At 40.0% G+C, this 13,998-nt stretch overlaps 3 protein-coding genes across 3 annotated transcripts; 2 read left to right on the forward strand and 1 right to left on the reverse strand.

Moving 5' to 3' along the window:
• Positions 1–1,138: 1,138 nt before the first annotated feature.
• LOC106400454 (ervatamin-B) lies at positions 1,139–2,405 on the forward strand. The gene is made up of 2 exons (XM_013840812.3): positions 1,139–1,607; positions 1,691–2,405. Exons 1-2 carry the CDS (start codon positions 1,166–1,168, stop codon positions 2,278–2,280), a joined length of 1,032 nt encoding a protein of 343 aa, XP_013696266.1. The 5' UTR covers positions 1,139–1,165; the 3' UTR covers positions 2,281–2,405.
• A 318-nt stretch (positions 2,406–2,723) lies between these two features.
• LOC106397744 (pentatricopeptide repeat-containing protein At1g06270) lies at positions 2,724–4,246 on the reverse strand. Its single transcript, XM_013838365.3, has 2 exons — positions 4,063–4,246; positions 2,724–3,963 (listed from the first exon to the last, which is right to left on the reverse strand). The coding sequence occupies exon 2, from the start codon at positions 3,899–3,901 to the stop codon at positions 2,876–2,878; it is 1,026 nt and encodes a 341-aa protein (XP_013693819.1). The 5' UTR covers positions 3,902–3,963; positions 4,063–4,246; the 3' UTR covers positions 2,724–2,875.
• A 490-nt stretch (positions 4,247–4,736) lies between these two features.
• On the forward strand, positions 4,737–6,133 carry LOC106398230. Its single transcript, XM_048756659.1, has 2 exons — positions 4,737–6,017; positions 6,086–6,133. The coding sequence occupies exons 1-2, from the start codon at positions 4,737–4,739 to the stop codon at positions 6,131–6,133; spliced, it is 1,329 nt and encodes a 442-aa protein (XP_048612616.1).
• Positions 6,134–13,998: the final 7,865 nt, after the last annotated feature.

Raw genomic sequence — 13,998 nt, forward strand, 5'->3', positions numbered from 1 at the left:
TCTTAAAGAAGATTTTTTGTGAGAAAAAAAAAGTTTTTTTTTTTCTTCTTTTTTTTCTTCTCCTCTCTTCTCTCGTTCTTTCTCTCTGTTTTCTTGTTTTGGGATGATTTTCCTCTTCACCTCAGCTCTCCTTTTATAAGCATGAAGAAGGTGTTTGGTGGCTCACAATCTTTGACAAAACCAACGTCAACAATTTCAGCTCACCGTCTATGCCGTCACCGTCCATGCCGACCAACACGTAAAACGTGTTTTAACATCCAGAAGAACAATTAGTTCAACATTTGATGAGCCTTTCTGATACTATAAGAGAATCATCCACAGTATTCTTACTGAACAGTATCTCTCTCTTCTCTTTCTGAAGGAACGAGCAAGTGCATATTCATGTCACATCTGAAGGGACGCAATCATTTTTCAGGAACCTAAGGAGGCTTCAAGAGGCACTGTCATGAACTTGATTCCAACCACATATTCGCAGCATCTTTAACGAAAGTGTCAAAACTAACTAGGAATATAGTGGTAGCATTTACAAGTGCTACAACAAAGTATTAAGTACCTGGACGATAACTTCTTCAGCGTTAAAAGACATGGCAGCCTCAAACTTCCCCCACTTGGTTTGAAATTTTTTCCAACAGCATGTTTTTCCGAAAAGCTCAAGAAGCTGAACCCACTTGGGTCGAAATTTGTTTTTTATCCAGAGAAATGACAAAGAAAGAGGCCATGAATTGTCAACCACATAGTGTAGCAGTGCTCCAGGAGCATCCTGCAAATTGTAAAGAAGAGAAAATTTCAGTTTCCATGTGAAAAGTATATCTTCTGTAAATCAGATTTTCTTGAAAAACGAAGAAGATACGCTACTAGATCTCTCATGATTCCACAACAGAAACCGTATCCGTAAGATGAATGAAAGAAAATTATAATTATAGGCTGTATCCAAAAAAAAAAAAAAAATGCAACTTTGTATTGTAACTAGACCAAAAGAAACCACATTCTATGACAAACCCTTAAACCTACGTATCTCTGCATATTATCAGGGGTGAGACAGAAGAAAACTTGTTTCATTGGAACTGCAACAAAACGCTAAACCTGTGACAAAGAGAGCAGCCACGGGACCGAGGCTTATATACTAGAGACCAAACTCATTTTCCAAACTCCAAAACAAACAAAGATGCTGAATGAACTTAGAAATTCTAACCTGACCCTCATCGTTTTGATTTGCTTTGTGCTGACAGCGTCAAGGCTGAGTTCCGTCAGTTCTTCAGTGTACAACCCACACAACACCCTGAAGAAGCAGTTTGGGAAGTGGCTTCAATACCACGGAAAATCATATGGAGGAAAGGATGAGTGGATGTTCAGGTTTGGGATATTCCAGTCTAATCTCCAGTTCATTGACTACATCAACTCCCTCCACTTGCCCTTTAAGTTAGCGGAGAACAGATTTGCGGACATGACCAACTCCGAGTTTAAGGCCCATTTCCTCGGGTTGAACACGTCTTCCTTGAGGCTACACAGCAGCAACCATAGTTGTGACCCAGCAGACAATGTTCCGGACGCTGTCGACTGGAGGAAAGAAGGTGCTGTGACTCCCATTAGAGATCAAGGAAGATGCGGTATGACATTATGCTCTTACAATTCCATTCTCAAGATAACATTCATAACACAACTGTTGACAATCTCATTGCATTCTGTACAGGAGGTTGCTGGGCTTTCGCTACAGTTGCAGCTATTGAAGGCATCACCAAGATAAAAACAGGGAATTTAATACCTCTCTCAGAACAACAACTCATAGATTGCGACACCGGAAGTTACAACAAAGGCTGTAGCGGTGGATTAATGGAAACGGCCTATGAATACCTCATAGCCAATGGTGGACTCGCCGCCCTGGACGACTACCCATACACAGCCACAGATGGTACCGGCTGCGACCAAGAAAAATCCCAAAATAAGGTCGTTACGATTACAGGATACGAAAAGGTAGCTCCGAACGAGGCTAGCCTAGAAGTCGCTGCTGCTCAACAGCCAGTATCAGTTGGAATCGACGCTGACGGGTTCATCTTTCAGTTCTACTCTTCTGGTGTTTTCACAGGTTACTGTGGATCAAGTCTCAACCATGCAGTGACTGTTGTTGGATATGGAGAAGAAGCGGGCGAAAAGTACTGGATCCTAAAGAATACATGGGGAATTGGTTGGGGTGAAGAAGGCTACATACGGATGGAACGTGGTTATCGTAAAGAAACGGGTAAATGTGGTATTGCTATGCTTGCAAGTTATCCCCTGCAGTGAGTCCAGACGATTCAGAGAGCCTTTTTACATTGAATTAATATGAAAATGCTCTCTGTATGACAATCTGCAATAGCGCAGCTAAAATAATTACGATTGTGAAATAAAATACTAGAGATAATTGAGAACCAGGGTACTGTTTACAAGATTTCAAAGATAAGATGTGATTATAATAGAAACATGTGTTTAGTCTTGATATAATACCTGCTCATTTAAGCACACAAGATTCACTTGAACCATTGATACTCTCTCCTAGAAGCATCCTGATTGAGAACCTGCTTCTTATAACACTAAGGTTGGAATTGAGACTACTGATAATTGAACAAAACAAGGTTCTCATGCATCACATTTTTTCCACAAGGTTATATGCTCACATGAAACTACAGATACTCCACAACAGCTTTAAGGAGCTTGCGGATGATGGAGCGCACAATATATAAAAGATATGGAGACAAACGGATCACTGCTATTAAACAAAATCTGTTTTACAAGAAACAACAAAATATTCCCAAGTACGGGGTATGAATTTCATTCCTGTATCGTAACAGTAGCTACTCTTACAAAATTTGAACACCAATCTGATGAGTACATGAAGTACCTAAGACTTCAGCTCCGCAAGCCTTTGTCTAACGGTACAAGCAAGCTTCCATTCACCAATGCTAATCAGACGCTCGACCACTTTCTGCCTAACCTTGATATACGGTATGAACCCTTTATCAGTCATTCTCATCACCATCTTCCCTGCCAAAATGTATTCCCTAACCTCCAAGCAACCCTCGACCAACACCTCGTAAGTCTCAAATTCCACAGGGTAATCTCGGCTTTCGACAAACTCAATCATCTCAATGGCTTTCCAGATTTCCCTATTGGCTCTCAACGCTGCTACCACTTTTGTCAGCATCCCTTTCCGCGGAGATATTCCAGCTTTGCTCACCATCTCCTTGACAATCTTCACCACATCGCTGGTCTTTCTAGCCAAACACATTGAATTAATCACCGCACCGTAACTTTCTATATCAGGTATACAACCAGCTCCACCCATTTCCTCAACAACTCTAACCGCTTCATCCAACTTATCAACAGCACAGAGTGATGACACTAAGTAATTGCAGGTTCCAGTGTCAGGACTATACCCAATCAACTTCATCTCATTAATAATCTCCACAACAGACTGAGATCCTCTTCCTCGCCGTTCGAGCCAAGCGTCAGACAGAAGGAGGTGAGTCTGAGTATTAGGAAGACAGCCAGAACGAAGAGTGCGCTGTAAAATCGCAAAGGACAAAGGAAGTGGATCTGAGCTCTGAAGGCAGTAAGTGAGGAGGCTAGAGTAGACAATCTTGGGGAGAGAACGAGGCCTCACGGGCACGAAACTCTGGAGGATTTCGTCAATGACTCTGATTCTATGGTGATGATGGAAAGCAGAGAGGAAAGAGAAGAGCTTTGAGTTCTGGTAAGGCTCTTTGAGCGAGACAACGAGATGAGGGATCTGGAGATACTCTTTTGTTTCGACGGCGCATTTGATAGCCTTCTCAACAGCTTCAAAGGAAGAGACTTGCCGAGAAAATGGAGTAAAGGAGCGAGAGTAAGCAAGAGGTTTTCGCAAATGAGTCAAACGAAATGCCATTAGGCAACTCCAGAGATCTGATTGGATGTAAAGTCTTCAACTTGACATCGTAAAATCAAAACCTGGAACAGAAAGTACACATAGAATCATTTTACTTCACAGGGGAATATCATCGAACAACTGGATGGCAAAATGTGGAGAAAGTCAAATGAGTAGACAACCACTTGAGGTTCCGAAATCTGAACGAGCTGCGTAGTAAATCACGAACCGCTAATACGAATCACTAATAATCATCAATCTAATGCGTCGTTCACAGATTTGAAGAACGATGCTTTGAAGTTTGAAGGACGATGAGGAAGGAATCTCTTCAAGGTAGACTAGCAGCAATTAACACGCTTCTTTCGTGTTTGAGGTTTTACGTTGTTTTAAAACTAACCGGCGGATGTATTCAATAGGTTGGTTTATGTTTAACCGGAAACTGCTCGGTTCAACCACTCATCTATTTTTTAGTTTTCTACTCCTAAAAAAATGTAACTTTCGAACACTTTTTTCACCGGAAAAACGTCAATAAAATCCCAAACTTAACAAAATAAGCTAAAAAAAGCCTCAACTTTTAAGTAAACCAAAATATTCCCAAACTTTAAAAAAAATTCCAAAATAATCGTAAACTTATGTTTGACTCCGTCGTTTTAAGCATCCCCAAGTTAACTGTTAACTTTTTATAAACTTCCGTTAATTAATAAACGATGAGTTTTACTCTATCATAAAAAAAAAAACTCGTCGTCTTCTCTTTTTCTCCATCGATAATAAACCCTAATTCCCAATATCATTCACCTAAATCCATAGATTACTACACAGGAAACAAGCTTAACTCTTGACTATTTGAAGAAAACAGATGGAGAGGCCGAAGAAGCTTGATCATAAACGTCGTAAAAAGAAAGCTACATCGAGTGAAACAATTGAAGAGGAGCACGATGCAGGGAAAGGTCGTGAGCTTGAACGAATCACCGCAGAGGAGAGACGCAACGAACCTCGACCTGGCACTGAGAGAGACTGTCATGATGAGGATGTTGACCGAGATGATGGAGAAGGAGATGGTGGTGATAACGAAGAGGATGAGGTTGAAGAAAATCAAGTAGAAGAGAATGGAGAAAATGGATTAGACGTGGAAGAAGAGAACTGTGAGGACTTATCACAACATTTTGGAGATGTCGCGAGAGAAGAAGAAAATGTAAGTGATGGAGAGAGTGGTGATGATATTTGGGATGATGAGAAGATACCGGATCCATTATCTTCCGACGAAGACGAAGAAGAGGTAGAACGAAGAGAGTTGCTTTCCAATAGTGTTGACAGTGAAGAGCTTTTGGCATTGGGGAAGACATTTGCTTGTGCAGCAGATTTCAAGTTGGCATTATTACGGTACTCTCTGAAGACCCGTTACGACATTAAAATGTACAAGTCTACATCAAGGAAGATGGGTGCGAGATGCTCTGATGTTGAGTCGAATTGCCCTTGGAGGATTTACTGTTCTTACGAACCAAGGAGGCACAAGATGCAAGTGAAAGTGTATATCAATGAGCATAATTGCATGAGATCAGGCTACTCAAAGATGCTTAAGGTATCGTCAATTGCTTGGCTGTTTGCGGAGAGGTTAAGGATCAACAGGAAGTTTACGAAAAAGGAGATGGCTGAAGAGGTCAAGAGAGAGTACAATTTGATTGTCACAGAGGAACAATGTGCAAAAGCGAAGTCTAAGCTATTCCGACAGAGAAAAACAAGCCATGAAGTGCATTTCTCACGTATATGGGATTATGAAGCCGAGATAAAAAGGTCCAATCAGTATACATCAATGGTTATTGAGACTATTCCCGGTGCTACTCCAGGAAGCAAGCAAAGGTTTGACAGGTTATATGTTTGTTTCACATCTCAAAGAGAATCTTGGATAGAATCATGTCGACCTATCATTGGGCTAGATGGTGCATTCTTGAAGTGGGATATTAAAGGGCATCTACTAGCTGCTGTAGGAAGAGATGGAGACAACAGGATTGTGCCAATTGCTTGGGCTGTTGTTGAGATTGAAAATAATGTGAACTGGGAATGGTTTGTGAAGCTTTTGAAATCGGATTTAGGACTGAAAGAAGGAGCAACAACAACAATAATATCCGACAAGCAGAAGGTTTGTGGTGTGCTAATTTTTGCTTTTTTTTGTGTTGTGCTTATTTGATTGTGTTTTCTTATCAACAGGGACTTGTGAATGCTGTCAAGAATGAGCTTCCAGAAGCTGAACACTGAATGTGTTCAAGACATATCCTTGCAAACTGGAAAAGAGACAATAAAGATCCTGAATTAGAGAGATTATTTTGGAAGATAGCAGGAAGCTACACTCTAGGGGATTATCAAGAGCATATGGACACACTAAAAATATATTGCTCAGGTGCCTTTAACTCCCTTCAGAAAACAAACCCCAATACATGGTCAAGAGCTTTTTTAGGTTAGGATCAGATTGCAGTGACAACCTTAACAACCTTAATGAGTCATTCAACAAGACAATTAGAGAAGCTAGAAAAAAGCCATTGTTGGAAATGTTAGAGGATATAAGAAGGCAATGCATGGTTCGTAATGCCAAAAGAGCTATCATTGCTTCACATAGTAAGACTAAGTTCACAAAGAAAGTTCATTTGGAGGTTGAAAAGACTAAGGAAAAAGCAAAGGATTGCATCAGATATATGGCATGTGGGAATGTTCATGAAATTGATGATGGAGGTGTCGCCTATAGTGTTGATATGGATTTGAAAACATGCGGGTGTCTCAAGTGGCAGCTCAGAGGAATTCCATGTATTCATGCTTCATGTGTAATAACTGCAAAAAAAACTAAAGATGGAAGATTTTGTGTCCAAGTACTACACAAGTGACATGTGGAGAGTGACATACTCGCGTGGTATCAGGCCGGTGCAGGGAATGAAATTGTGGCCTAGGATGAATAGGCTACCAGTGTTGCCACCACCCTATAGACTAGGTAATCGTGGTAGACCAAGAAACTATGATAGAAAAAAAGGAGCTAATGAATCTTCTAGTTCCTCAACAAAACTGGGACGAGAAAAGCGTATGATGACTTGTTCTAATTGCCTAGACACTGGTCACAACAAAACTACATGTCCTAATCCGACAGCTGAAAGAGAACCAAAAAGGCCAAGGGGTCGGCCAAGACTTCAAGATGTGGTATGTTTTCTTTTTGTTAATCACTTGTTTAGTCGAGAACATGTTGTATATGTCGCTTACACTTGCGTTTTTTGTAGGGGGAATCAACACAAGGTTTTTCACAAGAACAATCTTAAGCTTAATCAATTCTTCTTTTTTTATTATGTAATGGTTCAGACCATCTCTTTTGTTATGTTACGACTAAAACCATCTCTTTTCTTATGTTATGGCTGAAACCATCTCTTGTGTTATGTAATGACTAAAACAATCTCCTTTATTATGTAATGACTCAAAACTCTCATCTCCTCTCATTTTGTTAACAGCACATCATGGATAACACGTCTTTCTTGTTACACGTCTTTTACGTCTGTTACGTTTCTTTGCCATCTCCTCTCTTGTGACCCAAACGGTTCCAACTATCTCTTTTATTATTTTGTTTAACACCATAACAACATATCTTCTTAATCATCATGAACAACACATGTTCTTAAACATCAAAGCAACACAATTTCTTAAACATTATAGCAACAAATTGTTTCAAAGAAGTCTAAAACAATAACTTCTCATCTAAGAACTTCTCAGACCAAATTTTCTAAAAACATCATCATTTATATCGGTTTTGGTCAGAGAAACTTTGCCCTTATCTCTCTTACTCACGCACCTGAAGAACGCTCGACCAGGATTTTCTTGCGTCCTAGACGTGTACATTTCACAAGCTCATGACATACACACTTGCTTGGAAATCCACGAGCTTCTGAGTTGATCCCATGGTGAAGAGGAATTTTTATTTTCTGGGAATTAAGGATTTGCAGAGTCGATGAAGAAGAAGAAAATACACGAGTTTATGTTTTTAATTATAGAGTAAAACACATCGTTTCATATTTAACAGAAGTTTAAGCAAAATTAACGGTTGACTTCGGGGTGTTTAAAAAGGCTTAGTCAACATAAGTTTAGGATTATTTTAGGAAATTTTTGAAAGTTTGAGAATTTTTTGGCTTACCCAAAAGTTGAGGATTTTTATAGCTTATTTTGGTTAGTTTGGGATTTAAATGACGTTTTTCCCCTTTTTTTACTATTATTTATGTGGCTCTAACACCGTTAAACATCCGTAACGTAATGCACACTCGTAAAAAATAGCAAAGCTTATACTTCAAAAAAAGATATAAATGTTTATACTTTTTATCCACAAGCATAGTTTTCCACGTTGAAAATAACTTAGGTTTGTGTTAATGGAATTCTCATTTTAATAACATCTTCAGTTTAATAACATCTTCAGTTTAAATCATGTAGATTGAATCATATTGTTTTTTGTTTACGAATACATATTATATTTTTTAATGAAAAGTTAAGAAAGAATTTCTTTGCAAAATCAAGCCAAAGAAGATGAACTGTGGATAAGAAAGAAAAATGCAGAAAATTTGATTGACTCAGATTTTTAAAATTTTGCTTCAGATTTATATAGCGTGAAACTGTTGACATAACTGGAAGTTACATAACATATGTGAACGTGTGATGATGCTAGTTTGCAAAATAAGGATTCTTTCGTTGGCAGTTAAAATAAGGGGCTTTTGCAAAAGTGACTCAAAACTTGGAGTCAAACAGCAAACTAACATTTTCTTTTGACTCCTTTTTTTTTTGAGATTTTAACCCCACACCTGCAGTTTATCTACGAAAATGCCATTAACATTTTTTTTTTTTTTTCGAAAATGGCTTCTTTACTGTCTCAACCTCATCTTCTTCAAGTATTTACAATATTGCCACTGCAATGAATAGTGGCAACAACCTTGTACGAACTGTTTGGAGCTTTTAATGCCCTTTAATGCACGTAAATCTCTTTACACTCTCTCTGTTTCAATTGTTATGAACTAAAAACAACATTTCTTTCACTTTCTCTCTATATTCATCCAAAAAACTCAAGCTTTTGATTCAAAATATGGGCTATGGTTGACAGAGCCATATTTCTTTCGTTTTGACTTACGGTTGCTTTCGTTTGAGGTTCTGGGTGGTTGGAGAAGACCCTGTGTGCAAACGAAGTCATCTCACCTAGTTTAAGGTACGAATTTGAATTTTTTTTCAAGATCTGTTCGCGTAGAAGACTTACTAGTAAGTCATCTGTATGTAGAAGACTTACTGATGAGTCTTCTGGTCAAACGGACGACTTAAATTAAGTCGTCCAGCTTTGTTTGTTAAAAAAAAACACTCCAGACGACTTATATATACGTCGTCTACGAGAAACTGGCTAGTTTTGCATTTGACCGAATCGTGTCAGATCTTTGACTATTTCTGGACGACTTATAATTCAGTCGTCTCTGAGAAAGTTAAAATTTCAATATTTTATGAAAACTTGACGACTTACGTGTAAGTCGTCCTAGGTTAGTTTTGTAATTGAAAAATAAAACTTCATAATTTAACTTTAACCAGACGACTTAATATAAAGTCGTCCCTCTAGAAGACTTAATTTAAAGTCGTCCGGGGAAAGCAAAGTCGTCCAGAATTTTTCCCAATTTTCTGGTCAAACCTTGCTTATCCCGGACGACCTTAAATTAAGTCGTTTAGCTGGACGACTTTCATCTAAGTCGTCTGGAGAAAGTTAAATTTCAAGTTTTATTTTTCAATTACAAAACTAACCTAGGATGACTTACACGTAAGTCGTCAAGTTTTCATAAAATATTGAAATTTTAACTTTCTCAGAGACGACTGAATTATAAGTCGTCCAGAAATAGTCAAAGATCTGACACGATTCGGTCAAATGCAAAACTAGCCCGTTTCTCGTAGACGACTTATATATAAGTCGTCTGAAGTTTTTTTTTTAACAAACAAAGCCGGACGACTTAGAATTTAGTCGTCCCTTTTAATTTTCAATTGCAAAAGTGACCTCTTTAGACGACTTACCTTTAAGTCTTCTGGACGACTTAATGCTAAGTCGTCTGCGGCAATGTTTATTGAACTTCTTCATTTTCTCTATGTTTACTAATGTGTTTTATTTTGAATATTTGCAGATGATTTTTCAGTTACATGCAGTGTATGGAGAATGGTTGTTGAGAGATTTCTGTTGGGATTTTGTGGTTGATGATCTCAAAGGAGCAAGATTGTTTTTATTGAATGAAGATTCAACACATGCTGAACTTGTTGCAATGGCTCGAGAAGATTATAACCTGGACATGAGAACAGTGAGTGTGGAGATTAGCTACTCATTACCAGCAGAAATGATGATGGCTCCAGGCAGTCTTCCCATTAATGTTACAAGTGATAGACAAGTTCGAAACTTGCTGGAGATACTCAAAACCCATAGAGTATGTCTTTGTGTATCAAGCCGCAGCAAGGTCAAAACGGTTTCAGAGAAAAGGGATATTGATGAAGCTGGTGAATGGGAAAAAGATGTTGGTGATAATGATGAAGCTGGTGAATGGGAAGAAGATGTTGGTGATGATGATGAAGCTGATGAATGGAGATGCTGGTTGGAGCTATCTAGGATGAGAGGACACAAACCCAGGAAGAAACACAGGGCACGGAGATGCTCAAACTGCAAGGAAACTGGCCATACGAAACCACAATGTACACAACCAGTTGACTAGTTGTCCAGACGACCTAAATTTAAGTCGTCCAGTCTTGATTACCCGTCCAGATGACTAAATTTTTAGTCGTCCAGTGTATTTTATTTTTAGACGACCTTCTACTAAGTCGTCCAGTGTATTTTATTTTTAGACGACCTTCTACTATCCCTTCAAGTGTATTTTATTTTTAGACTACCTTCTACTATCCCTTCAAGTCGTCCAAACCTTCTAGACGACTTATTTGTAAGTCGTCCAGTTGGAAAACCTTCCAGACGACTTATAATAAGTCGTCCAAACCTTCTAGACGACTTATTTGTAAGTCGTCCAGTTGGAAAACCTTCCAGACGACTTATAATAAGTCGTCCAAACCTTCTAGACGACTTATTTGTAAGTCGTCCAGTTGGAAAACCTTCCAGACGACTTATAATAAGTCGTCCAAACCTTCTAGACGACTTATTTGTAAGTCGTCCAGTTGGAAAACCTTCCAGACGACTTATAATAAGTCGTCCAAACCTTCTAGACGACTTATTTGTAAGTCGTCCAGTTGGAAAACCTTCTAGACGACTTATTTCTTCCAGACAACTTATATATTTACAAATTTATACAAAGACAAGCTGAAATACAAATACTTCGTTTGTTAAAAAAATCATGTTCAAATTCTAATCATACATGCCCATGAACTTATCACCATCCACATTTTCTTTCAGATGCTGATCAACAAGCTCCTTCCATATATCCACCACCATATTATCCCTCATTTTCTTCGCGTTGCACCTAGCAAAGTCTTTAGGGTCAAAGGAGACGCCAAGAGCATGACATTCAATGTACTTTACAGCGTACACGCCACAATCACCATTGTTGGCCGTGGGTACACCTTTCAGCGGTCTCTCATATGTGTATGGCTCCAACCCGTATTTGACCCGTATTTCGTCGGTGGCTGCGCACTCAACAAGCAGATAAGGGACCATCTGGAGAAAAGGCTCCATTATCGCATCCCATGCGTCTGGTACACTAGATGAAGGTATGCTGTCCCAGACGACTATGTGCCTCTTAGGGATCGATATCCAAATAGCAACCCAATGCTTGTCGTCCAAGTTCACTGGCGCATAGATATCATCAATGTCCTCCCCCCACTTCTTGTTTGATTGGCAAAATGAAGGTATTGATCCGTCATAAAAATTCGACGCCCCACCAGGTAGAACTCTTCCTAAACCTTTGTGATCAGGTTCCGATGTTTTGAAGAGCTGATACTGCTCTCTCCAAGACTGGGAAAAGTTGTGATCCAGGAAGCACATTCGCTCGCTCCTGAAAGCTTGTGGGTTCTCCTGATACCTCTGCCTTAGCACATTAATCCAAGCATCTATATGCTGCATATTAAATATAACAAGTTAGAAGTTACCAGACGACTTAAATATAAGTCGTCTACGTGGTCGTCCAAGTAGACGACTTTCCAGACGATTTATCTTTAAGTCGTCTGGAAAGTAGTCTACTTTGACGACTTTGTAGACGATTTAAATCATGTGCAGAAGACTTACGCAGTCTTCCAGCCATCCTCTGGCTGTCCGGAGGAAGTGGTACCACCTTGTTGGTGATGTACGTGGTTTGTCCTCGGTCTTAGTTAAATAATGACTGCAAACAAAAAAGCAATCAGTTTTGGACGACTAAATCAAGCTATTATGGGTAAAGCAATCACTTACGGATCAGTTTTCAACCAATCAGCGAGTTCCTTCAACTTATCTTTGTTTACTGGCGGAAATGGATTATAGGCTGCCACTTTATCTTTTTTTTTCTCTGCCGTATAAGGAGATCTCACAGTGAGAGCAGGTTTCTTCGCTCGTTTACTCTTTGCACGCTTGTCCAATACAACCAGGCTCGGTTCTGAAACTGGATCGCTTGGCTCGGTGGAAGCTTTATCCTCCGGCAAGATCTTATTTACCGAGTTCGCCTCGGTTGCTGTATCCTCCGGCAACCATCTCTGCAATAAAAGTTGCACACAAGTTAACTCTGGACGACTTAAACGTAAGTTGTCTGGACGACTAGTTGACCACGGAAGACTTAATTTTAAGTCGTCCAGGGTCAACTAGTCGTCCAGACAACTTACGTTTAAGTCGTCCAGGGTCAACTAGTCGTCCAGACAACTTTTACAGTCGTCTGGACAACTAGTTAACCCTGGATTTGATACTAACCTCTTTGATTTGAGGAGGCTGTTTCTTTTGAGGAGGAGGCTGTTTCTTTTGAGGAGGAGGAGGCTGCTGCTGTTTCTTTTGAGGAGGAGGAGGCTGCTGTTTGGTTTGATGAGGAGGAGGCTGGTTACTAACCACGGTTTCATTGGCATGAGGGGTAGCCTGTTTGTTTCTACCCCTGGTTTCTTTGGCAAGAGGGGTAGGCTGTTTATCTTGAGGGGTAGCCTGATTGGTTAGAGGTGGAGGGGTAGCCTGATTGGTGACACCAACCTTCTTCTCCACAGCTTCCAATCTATCGGACAACTTCCTAAACTCCCTCATGCACTTATTAAACCCTTTTTTCATGCAGTCAGCTACGCCCTTGAACATAATTTCCAACTCCTCTCTGGTCACCCCTCTAGCCTCTTCTCTAGCCTCTTCTCTAGCCTCTTCACTAGCCACTTTAGGAGCCTCTTTACGAGCTTTCTTCCGAGGTCTTGGATTGTCTTCCTCCTCCTCCTCCTCCTCCTCCAACACAACCATCTCTTTGGCCTTCTTCGATGGAGTCACAACCTTAGGTTTTGTATTGACCTTAGTACCAGTGACTTCCCAGCAATCCATGGTCCACTTCCACGGTCTCCGCTCATACATGACTTTAATGATGTTCTCCGTGGGCAGGTCCTCAACCTCAGAGTCCCATTTTGGCCACATTTCACTAATGTCCTTCTCAACAAAGTTGATCACGCGGGTCTGCAGTAAATAGAAGAATCGAGTTAGATATTTGAAAAAAAATACTAAATAGACGACTTAATTATAAGTCGTCTACTAAGTCGTCCAGCTGGAAGACCTTCCAGACGACTTATAATAAGTCGTCTAATAAGTCGTCCAGATGGAAGACTTTCCAGACGACTTAATTAAGTCCTCCGATAAGTCGTCCAGCTGGGAAGACTTTCCAGACGACTTATTATAAGTCGTCCGATAAGTCGTCCAGCTGGACGACCTTCCAGACGACTTATAATAAGTCGTCTGCGCAGTCTTTTGGATTGAAGTAAATACCTGACTCAAGATAGCAGCTTTCATTGATCTGCGGCCTCTGCTGCCCTCGTAAGCCAGTATCGGTGGAGACGGACTGTCTGCTCTGGGACCACCAATACTAGCACCCAATTCCGGCATAGCTGTGTACGTCCAGACCTGAAGAACTTGTATAAACCCATCCACGGTGTAACAGCCAGCAATTTCTTTG

This window comes from Brassica napus, chromosome C5 (genome assembly GCF_020379485.1).
Source record: "Brassica napus cultivar Da-Ae chromosome C5, Da-Ae, whole genome shotgun sequence".
NCBI classification, from domain to species: Eukaryota; Viridiplantae; Streptophyta; class Magnoliopsida; order Brassicales; family Brassicaceae; genus Brassica; species Brassica napus.

What these genes read in the sequence shown, in the direction of transcription:
- LOC106400454 (XM_013840812.3), top strand. Translation starts at nt 1,166, where the DNA reads ATGCTGAATGAACTTAGAAATTCTAACCTGACCCTCATCGTTTTGATT. An exon ending in TAGAGATCAAGGAAGATGCG is followed by an intron (nt 1,608 to 1,690) that starts GTATGACATTAT and finishes CATTCTGTACAG; the next exon opens with GAGGTTGCTGGGCTTTCGCT.
- LOC106397744 (XM_013838365.3), bottom strand. Translation starts at nt 3,901, where the DNA reads ATGGCATTTCGTTTGACTCATTTGCGAAAACCTCTTGCTTACTCTCGC.
- LOC106398230 (XM_048756659.1), top strand. Translation starts at nt 4,737, where the DNA reads ATGGAGAGGCCGAAGAAGCTTGATCATAAACGTCGTAAAAAGAAAGCT. An exon ending in TAATATCCGACAAGCAGAAG is followed by an intron (nt 6,018 to 6,085) that starts GTTTGTGGTGTG and finishes TCTTATCAACAG; the next exon opens with GGACTTGTGAATGCTGTCAA.